Source organism: Lichenostomus cassidix, chromosome 17, assembly GCF_008360975.1.
Source record: "Lichenostomus cassidix isolate B80296 chromosome 17, HeHo_3.0, whole genome shotgun sequence".
Taxonomy (NCBI): domain Eukaryota; kingdom Metazoa; phylum Chordata; class Aves; order Passeriformes; family Meliphagidae; genus Lichenostomus; species Lichenostomus cassidix.
This window is the reverse complement of record NC_139497.1, coordinates 5,976,398-5,996,802: the sequence shown is the minus strand read 5'-3', so window position 1 is coordinate 5,996,802 and position 20,405 is coordinate 5,976,398. Positions and strand designations below refer to the sequence as shown.

The 20,405-nt window shown below is 47.1% G+C and overlaps 1 protein-coding gene across 6 annotated transcripts in view; it reads left to right on the top strand.

Annotated features, from left to right (window-relative positions):
* COL27A1 (collagen type XXVII alpha 1 chain) overlaps positions 1-20,405 on the top strand; it is a 139,675-nt gene that overhangs the window by 65,953 nt on the left and 53,317 nt on the right. For all 6 annotated transcript variants that reach the window (XM_085077192.1, XM_085077193.1, XM_085077196.1 and 3 more), the window contains 11 exons: positions 1,191-1,244; positions 1,643-1,687; positions 6,275-6,328; positions 7,047-7,100; positions 7,256-7,309; positions 8,249-8,302; positions 8,611-8,664; positions 10,597-10,641; positions 11,305-11,358; positions 12,441-12,485; positions 18,071-18,124. In XM_085077192.1, coding sequence (XP_084933318.1) covers positions 1,191-1,244; positions 1,643-1,687; positions 6,275-6,328; positions 7,047-7,100; positions 7,256-7,309; positions 8,249-8,302; positions 8,611-8,664; positions 10,597-10,641; positions 11,305-11,358; positions 12,441-12,485; positions 18,071-18,124 — 567 coding nt within the window. The remainder of the gene's footprint in view (positions 1-1,190; positions 1,245-1,642; positions 1,688-6,274; positions 6,329-7,046; positions 7,101-7,255; positions 7,310-8,248; positions 8,303-8,610; positions 8,665-10,596; positions 10,642-11,304; positions 11,359-12,440; positions 12,486-18,070; positions 18,125-20,405) is intronic.

The following is a 20,405-nucleotide window of genomic DNA, read 5'->3' as shown; positions in this document are numbered from 1 at the left end:
CTTGGAGGTGGGGGATTGGGGCAGAGGTGGGTTGAGGGGAAAGTTTTCCGTGGAAGTGGGAATTAGGTCTGTGTTTCCTCAGTGGAGATGACTGTAGCTACTTTAGCCATAGCAGCAGAGAGGATGTGCTCCTGGCAACGAGCTGGAAGAGAAATATATCTATTTAAAATAATGCCACTGAAGGCATTGTCCAGATTGGATGATATTTCTCCTTGCTTTTGGAAAGATTTATCTTTACCTGGTTGCTGTCATCTCACAGGTACTTTGTTTGTTAGAAAGTGTAAGTAAATGGTAAATGTGATCATGATCCTTCCTGAGATGAGGGAGTCAGGAGCTGCCTGTCCTTCCCTCCACACTGGCCCAGCCAAACTTCAAACTGAGATTCAGCTCAGACTGAGTCAGCTCTTCTCCCAGGATAACATGCATCTCCTGAATTCAGGGTGCTGAGGCATCTCCAGTGGGACAGACCAAGAGTGACCTCCTCCATCCTCCTGGGGACCAGCCAGGCTCTGACTGCCTCACACACCCTGCAGAGCTTTGCCTTGCAGTGTGAGAGAGGCTGAAGAGCAGAATTAGGTGTAACTGAAGCCTCTTGCTTTCCTAATTACCCATGTGGGCAGAGCTCTATGTAAATGCATTTCCACAAGCAGCCTTTATGCTGGGCTGGATGAAAAGGGCTCTGTTGGGGTGGCTGCAGCCCCAGCACTGTGGCTGGAGAATTGCTCCTTCAGGGAGCCTGCCCTGTTTATTTACACACTGAGGCCAGGCTGGTGTGCCCTGTCACTGCCTCTCTTCATGGCAGAGAGCAGCCAGAGCCTGTTTCAGCACCAGCACTGAAGGGTTTCTGTTGTCCATCACACGTGGGTGCCCAGGCAGCCAGAGCTCTGCTGTCCCCTGCACTGGAGTGATTCCCAACACACGATGCCACACTGACTGCTCACTGCAGCAGCATGAGACACCTCTGTCCTCACCTCCTGTCCCTCCTCTCTGTCCTTTGAGTGCTGCCTTTACTTAGGGGCTGTCTGCACGTTCAAAGTCTCTTGACTCGTGTCAGAATGCTGTTTCTGTTGATACCAGCAGTGCAGCTCTTCAGGGATACTGAGGCTGGATAGCAGAGGAATTTCACATCATGTGTGGTGATCTGTTGGGTTTGCACCTAATGACTGTGGTAATTTTCTTTCTCTCACTAGGGTGACATGGGCCCTGTGGGACCGATTGGCTATCCAGGACCAAAAGGATTAAAGGTGAGGGAATAGCTGAGCTCTGTGGGCTCTCCTTCCTCCACAGCAGGGCTGAAGGTTTTTCTGGTCCTTCCTTGGGCAGTGGTGACTGTCCTGAGAGAAAGGATGGGCAGCAGTGATGTGTGAACTGCTGAACACAACATCTCACTGGTGCTCTGCAGCGTTGCTGTAAATCATTGGAGAATTCCAGGAGCATTTTCCCTGTGCCTGCAGCACGTGAAGGCTGATTAAAGAATGTGTGATGGAGCACACTCTGGGAGCAGTCTGGCACTTGACCTTGAGATTGTGCCAGGCCACTGCTGTGGGTTTGAGCCACCAACCCCATCAGCAACAGCAATGTCACAGACCTGAGCAAGTCTCTGCCATAGCTCAGCCTCACTCTGAACTTTCTTTTGTTTCAGGGGCTGATGGGGAACCCTGGAGAACATGGACTGAAAGGTGATAAGGTGATCTGAATACTCCCTTATTGCACTGTGTTTTAATTTTGCATGTGAAATCCCCTTTCTAGTTTCTCTTTCTTATTCAGCACCATAGTGCTGGTTCCACTCTGGCCATCTCTGCCCCATCCTCTCACTCTCCCTCCATTGCTGACACTGCAGTTTTGATTTTTCTTTCTTTGATGTCTTCCCCACCCCCTTTTCCATGGAGTATAGATCAGTTATGCTCAGATCCTCTTTGGAGCTCCCATCTCCCACTGATGATGACAGTAACTGTACAATTATCTGCTGTTCCACTGTTTTTATGTTGTTTTACATGATGGGATGGGGAGGAGAAGATCTAACACTGACAGTGGGTTGCACTTGGGGGAAATACAAGTGGTCTGACAAAGCAGCATTGGATCAAACAAACCAGGTGGATCCCCTGGAAAAACTGCTGTGTATTGGGTACCTCTGCTCCTGTTCAAGGAGCCTCAGCTCAGCTTCCTGCTGAGAGGAAATTGCCTTGCCCCAAACTGATATAAATCACTTTAGAAAGAGCAAAATGGAGAGGGGCCTTGATTGCAGTGATTTAGTGGTGCTGGCACAAAAACACGCAGCTTGAGCTAAATCAGCATGAAGCTGTGTGTGTAAATGTCTCACTGTCACGAGAACCCTCCTCCTACAGATATTCGGCTGTAGGATTTATTTAGTCTGAAAGAGTGGGAGGTGCAGTTATTTATTGCTGGCTCTGATTGCTCAGGAGGGCAGTGGAAAATGACCATTAAGTGTATTCTCCTCCTCCTGTCGGATGTTTTATTCTCTTCTTAGATGTTTGCTTTTAGAGAACGATTTAGCAGCCCAAAACTGCACAGGGGGGAAGTAGTGTCAAGCCAGTTGATTCAACTGTTCTTATATTATAGCAGCTCTTTGCCAGGGCTCCTGTGTCTGCAATTTCCATTTCTCCCCTGTGCTGCCTTTTCACTTCTGTTGAGAGCAATGACAGGGCACGAGAAGAGCTTTTTCTTTAGGACAAGTTTAAGAGATTATAGCTGGTTTCTTGACAAAACATCAGATCCTAGAGTCCACAGACTCTTCCATCCACTCCTTGGAATAAATGGTTAAATGTCTTAAGAATCACCAACATTTAAATCATTGTCTAGCAAAATTAACCTTCCTGGACATTTCAATCTCCATCACTTTACAGAAACTGCTCTGTTTATCCTCACTATTTCCCCAGCCACTGCTGTCACAGTAACCAAATGTGGCTCTCTCTGGAGTTATCCTTACAAGACTCCCAAGTGCAGACTTATCCTTCCTCCCCAGTAATCCCATTCTCCTGAGGCACAGGAAACCTTTTCCTTCCCTCTCTAGCTGCTTCCCCTGCAACCTGCAGGTCATCCTGCCTTCCTGAGGATGGGTTGATGAAGATTTAATTGGGTGTCTGCAAGCTCTCCTATTAATCCCATCTGTCGTGGTCACATCCAAAACATGTGGCCTTATACAGGTTTGTGTTTTTGCAGCTGAGGAAAGCTCCCTTCACTCAGCAGCAGACAGATAGATGCTGGTAAAACCTGAGAATAATGACGGGGTGGTTGGTGGTGTGTGTGGGCAGCAGGAATGTCACTGGAGCTGCCACCTCGATCCACCTGGGGGAATATCCTCACATCATGGCCAGCTGTGAACCAGAATAAGGGACATCTCCTCACTCCTCCAGCAAAAATCACTTTTATCTAGCAGCTAGACAGGAAGGTCCAGGTCATCCTTCTGTTTCCATTCCTGTGTTCTAATGGAGGCAAGGAGAACAGGGAGAGAGGGTTGGATCAGCTCTTACAGGGAGAAGTGTAGGAATTACTGTATGACCCTGAAATAAAGAGTGGCCTTGAGAAGACCACATGGGTGATGAGTGCAGGGGAAAGGTGGAGGAAGCAGAGGAAATCCCAGCTACTTGTTCACATGAAGGAGTTTTATGAATCAAGACATCTGTAACTTGTGGAGGACAAGGCTCAGGCAAATACCTCTGGAGTTGTGCAGCATTAGCTCCCTTTGCATTGCTAAGCAGGAAGTCTCGGGAAAAGAGACTTCCAGTCGAGGCAAAATGAGGGGATTTTGCACAACAACCTCCTGTGCATCCCACAGACAGCAAACACATCCCACAAACAGCACAACCCCCTCGTAGCCATGCGCTGATCCCTTCCCTTGCTGCCCCTCTCTGCTCGTGTTGGGTTACAAAGGGCCTCGGGGTGTCTGAGGCTGCATTTCTTTTTATAGGTGAAACATGAAGCACAGGCAGCATCCCTTGGGCAGAGCCTGTTTGTAATTTCAGCTCCTGCATTCCTTTTCCTGCCCCCTGAACAAAGTCCTTGCAGACCCATTTCGTCATCTCGGCATCGCAGTTTTTAATAACAAACATGCCTGACCTCTTTCCTCAGTAATTTTTCCCCCATGTTAAGGACACAGACCCCGAGTCTGAGTTCCAAGGCAACTGAAAGGTGATGCCCTAGTCCTCAGTTCTAGTTTAAGAGATGAAAAGCCATTGATAGCACAGCAAAACGTCATGGCAGGAACAGTCTATCACAATAACATGGGAACATCTGGCGTGAAGTCCAGCTCAGGATAAGAGATGTGTTTTGTTTCCCCTGCTTCCTTCTCACCCTCTCTAATGCCCATTTCTCAGAGCTGTTTGAAAACTAATTTCCTTGTCATGCCCCACTTTTCCTAAAGGTGGAAGACAAAGGTTTGTTCCTGCCTTTTGCTATGCTCGGGAAACTCTTTTATTTTAGTAGTTATTCCTAAATGTCCAAGTATTTCTTTTAAAACAGTGTTTCAATGACCACTTGTACTGTCTGGGTACAAAACTGTGTAATAAAAAATATAATCTTGCTTTTTTTGACCCTCAGAATTGATGATAAAGACAAACCTCTGAGCCAACCTGTCCCTTTCCAGAAATGCTTTTTTCATGCCGCCTTCTGTTGGGAGCCAGAATTAAGTAGATTTCAGTGGTTTAAGCCTTGGACTACATTAAAAAAAGTAGAAAATGAAGAGAAGACAAGAAAAATCTGTAAATTAGCTGGGTCATACAGTAGTTGTCTTGCCATTTCTATTGTATCTAATACTTGGGGTTCTTCCGAACTGAAGCTGTGTAAGGAGCTGATTGTTTCCATTTTGCATTGCCAAAAAAAAAAAAAAAGGATGGAAAATAGTTTAGATGAAACAAAATGTTGGTTACTTGACTCAAATTAAAATACTTTAGGTTAAAAACCAAATGAATAAAATCAATTTAACATTTTTTAAGAGCAACATTTTAATTTTGCTATATAAAAGATTTGTTTTGAAGATGGTTCAGTGAAATGTTCTGGGAACATTTACCAAAACATTTAAGCAAATCTAGCATGAATCCATGAAATGTTTCCATCATTGAATCTGCATAGTTCTTAATTATTTTCCTTCCGAAAAAGTTGCATTTGAAAACTCTTTACCAACTCAAACCGTCCACAATTTCATTATCCCCTGCATGTTACTGAAGTAGTTACAATTATTTCGGCTGTCTGATTACAAGTGGGTGGTTTTTCTGGAGTGAAGTGGACTTTCTCTGTCATCCCTCTGTGGACTTTGGCTGTGTTGCAGGACTCCATATGTCTTCCATGTGGGCTATGTTTGAACATATAGCTCTGGAGTGGCTCATTGCCTTGCTGGGAAGCCAAGTTCACAGGACAGAGTTCCTCCAGCAGCTATTTTTGTTGGGTCTTGTCATTGTACCAAGTTATTGTAGTCGTTCCTCCTTTGACTTCCCAAGTGGAATTTTCCTTTCTCTGCCCCACCATTGCCTCACCCTTTGTTTCAGTGAATCACCAAATACATGAGTTTGGAAGGGGCAGCAGGAGGTCAGTTTGTCCAGAGCTGCTCACAGCAGGGCTAAGAGACAACTCAAGGTAGTCCACTGCTCCTTGGAAAACCTTCAGGGGATACTTGTCTTCCATCCAGGGAGTCAGAATCTGTCATGTTGGTCCAAAGAGGAGACAGACAGACAACTTGGATAGGAAATATTGTCTGTGATGGGCTCCCCGTGCCAGTGAACACCAGCCTAGCCCTGCCAGGGAATCTCGGCTCAGATATTGCCAATGAGGTGCTACTAAAGCATTACTGAAAGTTGCTCTTGTTTTCTTATGGAAGAGGATTGATGTTTGATGCCAGCACTAGGATATGCTCACAGAAACCCTGAGGATTGTTTTCTTTTCTATAGGGCTTTGTGAGAGAAAAGGTCCATTCATTGAAAACTGAACTCTTCTGTTCAGCTGAATTTAACACTTCACCACCTTCATGGTCACTGTTAGCCAGAGGAGTGTGGTCTCTCTCCTTGCAGCTTCTACAGATACACAGTGTTTGGGAATTCCTGGTTTTCTCTCTCCTGCAGTTTTCTGTCTCACCTTAGAATCAAGTTGGGAAATAGACATTTTGTCCAGAGTTGTTGTCACACTCGATGTGATCCACAGCTTGTTCAGGTTTGAATGGGGCTGTTGCTGAGACTTTTGCTGTACAAAGAACCTTCTAAGCATCAACCTGGGCATTTTGGCTGTTGCTGTTGCCTATTTTAACTCTCTGGTGATGTGTACCCAGGGTGATCAGGGAAGAGCAGGTGTTCCAGGAGATATCGGCTTCCAAGGAGACAAGGTAATTGTTTTTCTGTTCTCCATCATTCTTTTGCCCTTACGTGGCAGTGGCCACCAGCTTTCTCAGCTCATCTTGATCCATGAGCAGCTGGAATAAGCTTCATCCTGCTGTCAGGTTCCCCAGCTTGGATAATTCCCATTTGGGCTATGCTGTGCCTTTCTAAAATTCATGTCAGAATGTGAATTTTGTTGTTATACGTTGCAGAAGCAGTTCTGCAGGGGGCTTTCTGGGCAGGGGGCTTTCTGTACGAGGGGCCATTTCTTCTAGCAGAGATTGGAAGTGATGGGATTGATGGGGATGTGTGTGAATGTGTGTGGTCCAGTGGCTGCAGACTCAGGAGATTTTGTCTGCTCAGTGCAGCAACTTAAACCCTGACCCAGGGAAGCACTTAATGCTCTGTATAACTTCTGATCAAATGACTTCTCCCCTGTGAGTCGATACGAGACTGTGGCTGACAAATGCTGCACATAGCCCTGTGCTGGAGCCTGTGTGGCTCTGAGCCACAGCCAACTGCAGCAGCTCATGTGTTCTTTGGGGCTAAATTCAGAGCTGTCTCCAGAAACATCTCACTGACAGCAGTGCAGCTGTCCCAGCCCCATGCAGGGGTGAGTCCAACCTTCAGGAGATGCTCCTCACTCTGCAGCAGAGATGCTGGAGCCTGGGGAATTGGTATTTTTGTGATGCTTCCTTGTGTTCTGAACAAATGTGTCTCTCTCAGGGCAGCCAGGGTTTGCCTGGGGTCCCTGGGGCACGAGGGAAAGCAGGTCCCCTGGTAAGTAACCAAGCACCCTCTGCTTCCCAATCTCCCTTTCTAAAGGTTCCATGCCCAGCTGGAAAGACAGCTTGGCAGGGCTGTGCTGTTCGAAACAGGAAAGCCAACAGCCAGCAGCCAGCTCACTTTTCCCCATGTTTTTCTGATTTCTGCAGGGAAAAGTGGGTGACAAAGGACCAGTTGGGTTTCCAGGACCACCTGGCCCTGAGGTATGTCCCACCACTCCTTCTCATGTCTTTCCAGCCTAGGGTTTCACTTCTGCTCTGGGATATGATGGTACATGGGTGGTGATGGGGGAGGAAGGATCAAGCTGGGTTCATGACCCATTCTACATCTCATGGTTTCCCTGTTTTTTCCTCCCACTTTTTTGTCATAGATAAAATGGAGGAGTTTTTTTCAATTTTTCCAACACACAAAACACCATTTAAAGCAGAAAATCCTCTTACTTCTCTTACCAAAAAATAGCCACAGTGATACTTTAAACACAGGATTAGCTTCCCCCAGCACACCATCATTTTTCTCCTTCCTAAGCAACCAGACAAGGTCTGTAAGGTGCTGGAGAACCACTTCCAGCACAACTGATGGTCTGCTTTCCCCTCATCAGTGTTCTGGTATTTCACAGGGTCTGGAAGGGCTCTCAGCTGCTACTCAGCAATCATTCCCCTTTGCTGCCATTGGAAATAAGCATGGATTCCTTTGTTTCCTCCTGGAAGGGCTGGTGGGTGGGTGAGAAGGAGCTGAGGGCAGCTAATGAGGGTGTCAGCACCTTTCCCAATTCCTCAGCTGCTTCCCTTTGACTCCGAGGCTGCAGCTCCTTTCTCGGAGCACAGAGATGATGCACTGACTCAGAAAGATTAATTAAAACCCAAATTGCCGCTTTCAGCTGTGTGATGACAGGGAGGCCCTCAGCTGCAATAAATCTTGCAAGAAGATGGACCTAAAGGGAGTTGCTGGGAAAGGCTGCTCTTCCATCAATCTGATGGTGCTGCTCCCTTGTATGCCATTCCCTCCCAAGGCCCTGGTGGCCCACACAGGGACACTGCCAGCATGGAATCTTGTCCCTTAGCCTTTAACTAAACCCCTCACAGGGGCTGACACTGCCTGCAGAATTCCACCTATGCGCCCTGACCGTTCCTCATTTTCTCCAGGGCTTCCCAGGTGACATTGGCCCACCAGGAGAAAACGGTCCTGAAGGTCTGAAGGTGAGTGGAGCAGAGACTGGGGCTCTGTGTGGGGTTGGAAGCAGCCAGGGAAAACAAAGTAGTGGGAAGGGGGGAAGAGAGAAAACCCTGGAGATTCCTAAAGATTGTCCTGGCCAGCATTTCAGCTTGGTCTGTTTGGCTTGAGGTCCCTCCAAGTGCAGCGTTTTCTTTTCTTCAGATTTTTTTTCTGTAACAAAATTGACATTGGATGATGTCCCATGGCTGTGAAAGAGACTTTCTCATTTTAATTGCCCTTCTGAGCTTATGTTTCTATTTTCTGAGTATCTTTTCCTTTGGCTCTTTCTCAGGGAAAGCCAGGAGCACGAGGTTTACCTGGACCAAGAGGACTGCCTGGACAAGAGGTGAGTGTCCTCAGCCCAAAAGAGATTTGATTGAAAGAACGATGCTGAACTTTGTAAATTAATGCATGCTGAAATGGTGTCTGTGGCTTAAAATCCTCTGGTCCCTCTGAATCTGGAAGGAGATGCTTGTATTGAATGATCAGAGACCTGCAGAAGAGGAGCTTCCCTAAGCTCTGTGATCTCCAGGTCCTGTGATCTCTGCTTCCAGTCACTGCTGGCATCTACTGACCCTAAATTCTGCATTGGCTTTGCTTTTAAAGCCTCTTCCCCCACCCCCAGATGGGTGTTAGTGCCCTTTTCCCTGCACAGCCCCTTGCACAGACATGCCCTGGCCTGGCTTTTGCTTTCTGCTCCTTTTAAGTGTGTTCCCTTTCAACCATGAGACCTGCAGGCTCCTCTCTCTCTCACAGAGCAACATCCCTCTGTAAAAAGAGAAGGAAATGGGAATTGCTGCTCTGCAGAAATTCATTTGCCCCAGCACCTCAGAGCCTGCAGCTTTCCCTCACCACTTCACCTCACAACTTGAAGCATCTTCCACTTGCAGTCGTTAAGAAGGGACAATTTTCATCAATTTAATTGTCCTGGAGCTGCAAATACATTATAAAAGCAGCAGACAAGGTCTGAATTCCCTGTTTATCCCATTTTAACTCCAGTGACATTGGTGTAGTTTTCTTTCACTCAAGCCAGTGTAAGCTGTTTGTCCAGAGTCATGAGACATTGTGTAAATAACACTGAACACATGCACGGGCAGGAGCTCGTTTTAATAGCACTAATAATTCTTAACTTTTTTCTGGGAACTCTTCTGCTTGTTCTCTAAATGGGATTAATGCAAATTAGCTCATTTATTTGCACTGAAATAGGGAAAAAAAAATATTCCAGCCAAAATACAAAGGGAATCGAAGCCCTGCATTCCAGGTTCAGGCAGGCATGACCAAGCTGCCTTCAATTTACTCTAGTTAGTGAGTGTTAAAGTAAGCCCAAAGACATGGACATGGAGTTTGGTGCAAGCTGTGCTGAAGGACTCTGAGTGTGCAGCAGAGCACAGCGAGCTGCCCTTACCACTGTGGTCACCCAGGGCACTGGGTCAGGGCTCTGAATTTCATCCCAGTGGAAATGTGGCATGTTGTGGGTGGCTTGTCAAGCCCATGGAGCTGAGTTCCTGACCCCCAGTCCCACCCTCAGTCCCTCAGTGCCCCTTCATTACCACGGCTGCCCACCGAAACGAGAGCAGCCAGGCTGCGGCTGCCAAGGGCGCTTTTAATTTCTCTCTTGGCAGTTGGTTTTAGACACTTGAGATAATTTTTTGTGGAGCTTAATTGAAGGTCTCTTAGAAACTGTAGATCTGATCCTATCACATTAGGAATTGGTGTAGAGCCAAGGGAGAGGACTGAGTCCAATTGCTGCGTGAGATTTTGCGATAGCTCCATCCTGCAGCATGTGTAGTCCCAGCTGAAAGCAAAAGGGAAACCTTCTTACAGTTGCCAAATGGTTCTGTGGGAAATTTTGGAACATGCTTTTTTGGGGGAGGGAAGGGAGAGGAAAAGGGGGAAGAAAGAAAAAGAGTAGAGAGCTCTGCATCATTTGCATCCCTGCCAAATCAAATGGAGCAGAGTTATGGCAGCTTGTCCAGGGTACCCTACTGCCAAATCCAGCCCATCACAGACCACACCAACTGGGGTTGCCTTGGTCAAATTTTGGATGGCTTTTACTAGCAGGACTTAACTTGAGATCCATTCTTTACTGAGATGGGGAAGGGAGATGAGAAACCTCAGAGCCTTCTTTAAGATAAAGACTCATCTGTAAAAATGTGGCAGCTGAGCACACAGCCTGTGTTTAACTGCTGCTCCTACTGCAGGCATTTCATTTTTGCTGCATGGTGAGTCCAAATTTTGTCGCTACTTTGCCTTTTATTTTAATTTCTTTTCACTTCAGGGAGATGAAGGACCCTTAGGACCACCAGGAGTCCCTGGTCCAGAGGTAGGTTTCAGTCATTTATTCACTCAGTTATTACCAGCTCTGATGACCCTGCAATGGAATTGTAGTTAAATTCTCATAAAGCATCAACCCTTCTGGTTTGGGAAGTAAACTGCCCTGCTAAGAATTATTGTCTTGTCCCAGGCTTGATTGATTGTTTGATCCAGGATGGCTGAAAGTCCAGGAAGTGTCTTGCACAGGGTGTTGAGTTTATAACTTGCCTAAACTCTCAGCCCTTGAAAAACCCTCTAATGTTTAAACAGTTCATCCTCAAGATAAATGACGTTGACTGAAAACCATCTCTGTAGCCAGCCCTGATGTTTCTTCCCTGATTTATAGTATTTTTCAATGTGTAGAGGAAAAAAAAAGAAAAAATACTGGACAGTCAGAGAGAGTCCTTTTGACCTCTGTGATGTATCACAGAAACATAGTTAGAAGCAGCAAAAGGAATATTATCATATCTGTGAGCTTGCCAGCTCAGGATTTTGTAATGGGTCTGTACGTAATTTTCATCATAGGATAGTAAAATATCCTGAAAATTGGTAATAGGTGGGTCAGAAAATGAATGTTATATCTTTATCTTTTATCTTACAAGAATGGAAGCTGCACCTGTTACCACAGCAGCTGCAAGCTTTTGATGTTTATGGTTTTTTCTATGTATTTCAGGGTCGATCTGGTCGGAAGGGATTTCCAGGAACACCTGGTCCCAACGGTCCAAAGGTGAGAAAAGAGTTTGTTCCTGATCAGAGAAGCAGTGGTTAGAAGAGAGGAAAGGAAGAGGGAAATGTCTTTTCTCATATTTACCACTCTTCCAAGTATTCATTCCAGAGAGAACAAGGGAACTGAGGGTTCCTCTTTTTCTCAGAATTTTGGGGTCTCAGCCTCTGCTTCTTTCTTCAAAAAGAATGATGGTGCATTTTTTAAGCCATTATAAACAAGTGTGTTCTTCCTTTGGTATTAACCAACTCCTCCCTCCATCATCGTCTCATTTTCCGTTGCTTCTCCACGTTTTTGTTCTAAAACAATGCACATCATTCCTATCTCTGCTGCCTAATTAGCAGCAGGAGCCATCCCAGGGCAGTGCGCTCCACAAACCCACACTCAAAAGGAAAGAGGAAACCCAACAAAAACAACCTCTTCAAACAGTAAATAGCAAAAATGTGGTCTGGCAACACATCTGGAGTATCTGCCTACTGAGAAAATACAGCTGCTGTCCTGGAGACTCTGCTGGTTAGTGGTGAGCTTGGCCTTTGGATGGCCCATGCAGGGGCACTCTGACTGCCCCCACGTGCTGCCACAGCTGCCCTTCTCCCTGGTGGGTTTGAAATCCTCCTTCCTCTGCTTTACCCTGAGCCCCTCGTCATTTTCATGCTCTGAGTTTCTTCTTCCTGTGCTGGGATTTATCTCACGTAGGTTCTTGCTGTGCTTTTCTTGTGGATGCTCCATGTGACACTAACATGCCCCTGTTTGAGGTTTTATAAAAGCAGAATCAGGGTACAGCATTGCCTGAGAATATTTGGGGTTTCTGTCCTTCTTATGCCTTGTAAAGCTCTGGGATAAAGCAACCAGGACAAGGCTGGGGCCATGCCACAGGGCAGTAGACAGCTTATGTTTCAATGTAATTCTCTGAAGGTTATTTTACTATAGCAGGCTTAGCTTTTAGGGCATTTCCCTCTAATAGAGCAAGTGTTTGCTCCATGTTTGTGTCAGTTGTGTTTCTTGCTGTGTTAGCTTTGTAAGATGTTGTTTCTCACAGATTTTCCCCAAAGTAACCCATGTGCCCTTGTCTCTTTGTCCTGCAGGGCGAGCCAGGAAACCGTGGCCGACCAGGGAAAGTTGGTGAGCAGGTAAACTCCTTATTTTCCTTGTCTGATGATCTCTTATGTGTGTTGTGTCCTGGATGCCCAGAGTGCAGGCAGAGGACAGTGGCCAGGGACATCTGGCCACCTCAAAGCTGTCCTGGTGCTCAGCTTTTGCCAATGTTTTAAGGGTAGGATCCTCCATTTTGGATGCTGTGTTGCTTTGACTCCTCCAGAGTTTTTTGGGGAGTAGAGTACGCAGCAGCTGAAGAAACCAGACCCTGGGGAAGAGAGACACTGAGATGCATTTCATTGTAATTCCATAGAGAATGTTTGCTGGCATAGCCCAGGACATGCATTATCCCTGGAGGCTTTATGGGAACCACAGGCATCAAGGAAAAGGAAACAATTCTTTCCATGTTCAATTCCCCATGGGGATTGAAACCAACCAACTTGTCCACCAACAACCCTGAAATTGCAGCCACGGAGCCTCCAACATGTTCTGTGTGTTCCTGCATGACCACACGGAGCTGGCTGTGGCAGCTGGCCCTGGCACTGCGGGTGTTGTTTCTCACCACAGCTGTCCTTCCCAACACTTTCCCTGCTGGTCAGCATGCTTGGGTTGGTTTGGTTTAGCTTCTCAGCCTCTCTGCCTCTTCTTTGCCCTGTATGCAACAGCTAGGGGTCACTTCTTCCAAGGGTTTCTGACAAAGCAAACCTAAAAAAGCCAAGGTGGATCCTTTCCAGTACCTGCAGTCTGATACCAGCCTCAGCATGTATCAGAGGTGGTTATTGCTATTTGGAAATTAGAGCCATTTCTGTGTTACAGTTGTTAATTTGCTCCATGAAGAGCAATTACCAAAGAGCAAATTTATTGCCCACATCTGACTTCTAGTTGCAGGTTTATCAGATTCTGCACCATCTCAAGCAACACTTTCCAGTGCTTTGTGCCTCAGTTTTGCCTTTTGTGGAAGGTGTGAGACAGTCCTGAGCAGTGCTTTGCCCAGTGCCTCCTGTTCTGAACTGGCACCTGTGGATACTGTTAAAAATATGTATTTAGAAGTGCTTTGAGATCCTTAACAAGACGTTGTCCTTGAAGGACAAAGCATCATTAGGATTATTATTCTATAACTTCCCTCAGGACTGACCTTGGATGAGAACTGTAGGCATTGTTCATCGAAAAGAAAACACAGCTGGCCTCTGCTGACACTGAAACCAGCACAGTGGTAGGAAAGCTGCCTGTGTTATTCTTAGTCAATTAGTCTCTGTCTAGAAATATCACCCAGAAAGAGTTTCCATTTCCGAACCAGTCAAGTAATTAGAACAAAAACGTCTCAGCAGACTAATGAGAAATAACCTCCTCTCCCATCACACCTCCACTGAGCGATGCTGGAGTGTTGGGATTTCCTTCCTCCCTCCACTTCAGCAGTTGGTGTTGGGGCTGGGTTGGTTTTTTGCCGAGCTCTGAGAGGTTGGGCCTGAGCTCTTGGCACTGAAGACACCATCACTCAGCCTGTTTTCTCTCGTGGAGACCTTGATGTTTTCTGTTCCACAGTAAGGGTGGTCACACTTCTCAATCCTGCTGCTCTGCCTGACATATGGGTTCTCTCAGAGTGGAAAACCTCAGCGTAACAGCACGAGAAGAGGTCAGCCATCCATCTCATTGGAGATTTCTTCCCTTTCTTGGGGACATCTGTTTAGGAAAACATGGGAGTTTCTGTAAGGTTTCCAGTGATACTTGAGCTCTCATTGAAAAATTAGGTTTTAAGCCACAGGGCAGTCCCTGATGCGTTGTTTTTCCATTGCAAGGACACAGACTCGGGAAGTTCATTGATGAGATGCTCGTTGTCTCCATGTGCTGGAAGGATTCCAGCTGCTGGGTGCCCCAGTACCCTGGAAATGTGTGGGTTAACCCTTCCTTGCCTGCAGATGGAGTCAAGGATATGAAGAGAATTATGGGGGCTCTGGTCAAGGCCACCAGCCTTCCTGTCTCAGAGCTGGGAATGCACAGCAGGAGTATGTCACCGAAATGTCCATGTTGAAGGTCAGAGAGCCCTGTGGGAGAAGCAAGGCCCTTCAGGAGACAGGAAGGTGCTGCCATCCCACAGACCCTCTGCTTGATACTAGACAATCCCAATGAAGAGCTGTGCCAGCTGAAAGAGACTTTGGTTGACTTATGTCCTTAATGGCATTGGGGATGTCCTGTCCTAGCAGGAGCAGCTCTTTGAGTCCTTTCCCCTGTACAGAAGTGACAGCCCTGCTCACACACAGGGCTGTGTCAGGGTCAGCCATGCAAGCATCACTGTGCTGGGAAGAGTGGAGGTCTCTTGTCCTTCAAGGTCAAAGTATGTTGTCCCAATATCAGTATTCTAAGATAATTTGTCAAAGGACACCAGCAGCATCTCCTTCACGTAATTTCCCCTTCCAAATGTTGGGTTTGCAGGTGTGGTCTGGCATGAGGAGTTCCTGACTGACTTGGCCAAGGTCAAGAGGGTCACCAAGAACCAAGCAGGGAATTGCACTGGTGTTTCCCACATCCTAGCGCTGCTCCTTTCCCAACCCATTTACCTTCTCCTCCAGGGCGTCTCTGACCTCCAGACCTCTCGGTCAGGGATTTTCAGTCACTGTGGTGTTCACAGCCTCTTTGATGTGACATGGTGTTTTGACAGCACATCTCCACCTTCCCTTCCCTCACTCCCCGGGGCAGCGGGAGCCCAACACGGCACCAGGGCAGGGCTGAGCCCGGAGCACAGGGGGTTAAACCACATGGCTGTTCTTTGCGGGTCAGAGCGTCCTCCCTTAAACTGTGATATTTACTGTTTTACTTTCCCTTTCTTTCATCTGAATGGGAGGATTGTACATTTACTCCCTCCCGTCCTTTGTCCCTGGTTTGTTTTGTTTTGAGTTCTAGCGAACCAGTAAAACAGAAAGGCCGTGATCGGTTCCCGCTGGGAGCGACTGGCGGTCCCGTCCCTGGGAGACCCTGCTCACGCTGGGCTCGCTGCTCGGTTGTTTCTCTCAAATGGGCTATGATTTATGCAAGGCTTCATTGCTGACTTGCTCTCTGTTGATGGAGCCAAGAGGGGGGGCTTAATTATGACAGGGCTGGACAATAAATGGGGAAAGCGAGACAGGAGTTAGGAATTACAACCCACCAGTCCCCCCTCCTTTCCTTCCCCCCAAGCCCCCAGCAACTTTTTAACAATCTCCATCCCTTTCCGCCATGCCCTTGGCTGGGGAATACAGCAGACTGAATCATGAGCGACATGCTGAACTCCCCGTCTAATATAAATGTTTTACATTCTTTCCTGTATAGTGTGGGCCTTTATCCGGGCAGCCACCGCTGCTGGGACTTCACGTGCATCATTACACACACTGCCTGGAGTCGTGTTTGATGCAGGCCCTCTTTTCAACCCTGGGAATCTGGGAAAAATATGTTGCGCCGCAGCCATTTTAGTGTAATGACCACAGTTCATGTCCGCTTTGATTAAATATTTGCCGTCGGCGGCTCTTCTGGTTCTTAAAACCTAAATCTTTTTGTGTTAAAACCTGAATCTCCTTGCCTCTAGTGTCTATCCCATTTTGGCCGGTGAAGAACATCATTACCCAATCTCTCCCTGTTGTTTCCCATACTTCCGATAATTTACTGAGATTTATTTGGCGTAGACGTATCTATCTCGATTTGTGTCTTTGAGCAGACACAGCAATGTTGGTTAATTTAGCCCTGAGCAGACAGTGCTGGCTGCAAACACTGCAGAGCTACTGTGCTGGAAGCCACAAGGTCCGTGCTCTGCATCTCACGTTCACACCACGGGATGCTCCTCTTGCAGAGAGCAATCACATCTTCCCCTGAGCAGAACCCTGACACACGAGTGCAGGCAGAACTTCCCCGGGTTTGGAATGAGGTGTTGGCTGTGCTCCCCTTCCATCTCAACGCTGATTCATGCAGGAGGGTCAGTGTTGGCCATTCCAGCAGGTTTCTGCCCAAGCTGCACATGGGTGACAGCAAGAGGGGTCTCAGGAAGGAGTTGGGGGCTCTTGGTGTGCTCAGATCACTGAAAACCCCTCTGCAAAGTACCACCAGAACATCTGGCTTCATGACCCAGATTCCTGAGAGACTTTTTAGGGTGGAAGCTGATGCTGCCATGGACAATGGGTCTGAAGATTGGCCTTCAAGTCTGAGCTGGGGTCTGCAGCACCTCTCAGAAGTGAGTTTGAAAGGGTCTTGTTCTGTATGGCACCAACATTCACTGCAGAGCAGGGATCCGTCTTCTGCAAGGACTGGCCTAAAGAACCAGAAATTTCCTAAAGAGCATATTCCCAGGGGAGAGAGAGAGATCTCTGGTTTTCCAGGAACTCGGAAATGAACAAGAGATTTATTCTTTCTTGCTTTATTGTCTGTTTTTGCCTAGCAATGCATTTCCCTGTTGCATCTCATTGCTTTGCCATTCTCTTCCATAATGTTTGCCTTCTTCATGGCCTTGGGCTACAGGAAAACTTCAAAAACTGGATGCAGTGGTTTACCTGCACTTGTGTCTAATTGAAAGGATAATTGATCCAGCAGCCTTCAGCAATGCCACCCAGTGGCAACCTTGCATAGGCAGATGTTGCAGATATTCCTGCTCTCCCTTTGGTTCCTGTGCTGGGCAAATTGTTGCCTAAAATCAAACAAGCTGGGGCACAGCTTCATCTGACAGCACGCATGCCAAGTGTGGGCAGGTTGAGAAGTGTCTCAACAGGAGATGAATCCCTTTAGCTACTCACTCATTCAGCTACAGGAGGAGCTAAATATAGATCTCTGTCCCCCAGTGACCCTTTCTGGGGCTCAGGACAAGGCCATGAGAATGTGCAGGGAGAGCAAGCACCTGCGGTGGCAGAGGGGACAGTCCTTTGCATCTCCAGAGCCAGAAACCGCTGGGGCTGGTAGGGAGGCTGCTGTATTTTAATTCTCAGGATTCTTCACTTGAGATTGCATCTGTTTTCATCTTCCTAATGAAAAGCAGTTCTGTTTGCTTCTTCATTATTCCTGAACGTTGTTAAGCCCTGAGCTTGGACTGGAGGCTTTTTCCAAGATGGTTTCTGTGAGCAGTGTGTGAGATCCACTGCCCTGCTGGCCCCTCTGGCTGAGGAGACCTTTATCTCCTACTGGCATCCCACCAGCACGACACTATCCAGGGCAAAATTAGTCTGCACAGAGGGCTGAGGCAGCTTGGATTAACCCAAAGGAAGTCTACCCAGTCTAGCAGCTAAAATGATGGTAAGCCTCTGTCTCTTTGCGACCCAGGAGATCCCGCTGCAGATGCTCTTGGGGAAGCTGTTTTGCGAAAAGCTCGCAGAACAAAGCCACGCTGTGGACCCTACAAAACGTGCTTCTCTCATCCCCTGTGCTGTGTGTTGTGGTTCTTGCAGATCCTCATGCTGCCGTTCCAGCTGGCGCCTAAAGCAGAACCAGCTGTGGAGTTAGACATTCCCATGGCCGGGAGCAACTCCATCCGCTCTGGTAGCCAGTAGGAATTACTGAGCATTATACGAGGGATGCTGTGCTATTGCAACCAGCAAGGTGGACCAAAGGAACTGTTTATTTTCTCAGCAAATAAAAACTGAAAATTAATTGTGCTCTTCTCTTTCCCCAGGGTCTAATGGGTTTCATTGGTCCGGTAGGGGAGCCTGGAATAGCAGGAGAAAAGGTAGGATTGCTTGCGATGAAATGGTTGTTGTAACTTTTGCAGGGTGAGGGAGGCTGGGGTGGGAGAAGGGTTGTGGTGATTTAAATTGTCATGTGAGTGCAACACCCAGATGGGAATGCAGCACGTCCAGGGAGTCTGAGCTAGTCTTGGACCAGGCCAAAATCATCCACTTCTCATTCAGGAATTAACACGCGCTGCCCTCCAGGGAGATGCTGTCAAATATTCTTTGAAAAATTAGCTTTCCTCATTCATAACGTGCCAGACAGCTTGTATTTAACAGTCAGCTCTGGTTTTTGTGGGAATGAGGGACCCATCAGCCCTGTGTTGCTGGTCAAGGGAGGAGTCCATGGGATTGAGGTTACAGATTAGTGCAGAGGTGTGCTCTGGGTTGCCAGGGAAGTCTTGCAGGACCAGGGCTGAGCTTGCACTGACCAGGAGGTCTCAGCAGTTTCTCAGGTGTACAAGAGTGCAGCCATCCATCTGAGCAAAGGCTGGTCCAAATATTTCCCTTCTTATCTGGTGAGGATCATCCCATCTGGCTGCCCTGGTTGCTCTGGGCATGCTCAGGGCTGATGCCCTCTTGTGTACAGTAGAGACACACACCTCTTCCAGGGCAAAAAAAGGGCTTTATTTCACATAAAAATGTAAAAGGATGTTAATTTGTTTTCTATTAGAGTGTAAACTTTTATTCAGAGGCAGCTCCCAAAGACAAATCATCTCTGTCACTCATTGTATCTCACTTGCACGCTGCTGGTTTTCATTGGTGCTTTAATTATTCACAGTGCAGCCATAAAGATAGTGAAGAGCATAAAACGATGCATTCCACACATCAGTGCTCTCTTTCTCACTTTTATTGCTTCAAGCCCTGTCCTCTGGGTAATGATGTAAAGACTCTGTGACAGCTATACTGTGTTTGCTGCAGATCCATTTTATTGTCTGTCCACAGCAGCCTTTGGAAAGGCCTTTCCACCCCGTGGGCCCCGGTGGGGCAGTAGCAGAACAAGCCTCAGTCCAAGCTGTCAAGGCCCACAAGAACTAAAATGAATGATGTGATGTGGGTTTTAGAGCAGGAAAACAGAGGAATAAAGAGTCTGTGATGTGTCCAGGGTGGTTACACACAAAATTGGTGGCTGAGTGAGCTGTCTCATTGGCAGCTGCGGCCCTGAATTGAATGAGGAATAAGGGGTTTGCCATGCAGGAGACGTGGGAAGATCTTTTTCTCTGCTCCATTAAGTTCACATCTGTCCCTCTGCCTTCCGTGCCAAAGCCTTGACCACATGAGCTATCCTCAGCTTCCAGATCAGCTCTGTAATGGGATGATGTTACATTGGTGTCAAGGCAAACCAGGGCTGTCCTTTGAAAATCTGCCCTTGGAGATCCTCAGCACAGCTGGGATTTCCATCAGGCTCCTCTACCAGGATAAACTTTGGGGTGACAGAAATAGCTATCATCAAATCAAAACCTCAACCAGGCCTCCAGTTGGCATAGAATCCTACAGCTTACTATGCTCTTGTGAGCTAAATGAAGTGGGAAATATGCTTTCATTAGACAAAGCTGAGTCAGCAATCTCCATCCTGAGAGCTGCAAAACTTAAGACTGAAGCCAGTAGAATCCAAAGATTATCAAAGAGAACAATACCGTTAATACAAACTTAATAAAATCCATCCATTCAGGGAGAAAAAAAATTCCATACATTGGTTTATAAGGGCCAACTGGTGACAACACAAACTCTGGGGTTTGTTTTTAATAAGCTCCTTAGAGCCCAGAAAATATTTCCCCTTACACTTCTTGCTGTTGGAAGGTAGGTCAGATTTTGGGCGTAAACTAATTGGCAGCATTTGCTAAATCCTCCTTCCTCATCTCCCCGAGCACACAAACCTAACATACCTAATTCCCAATGCACCCCTGGGGCTGGAGGGAGAGTCCAGGAGTTTTGTGGGGAATTGTCACCATCTCCCAAAGGATCTGTCAAAGTCCCATCACTAAAGCCATGCCTTCATGTCACACTCACATCAACAAATTGTGGTGGTGCTCCTGGGGGCTTAACCATCTTGTCTCCTACCTTTGGGTCAAGGATGCATTCATGGGAAGTGACATGGTCTGCATGTGGGGATAAGTAAGACTTGCAATGAATAAGTGATGTTGTGGTACATTACGCTTTTTAGCAGCTTGTTGTAGAAGGGATGGTATATTTAGGGTGGGCTGGAGAGTCATCCAGCCCTGAGCCCCTCATAAATCAGACCTCCAGGCTGTTGTTGCTGGCACTGTGGTCTCAGCAGGA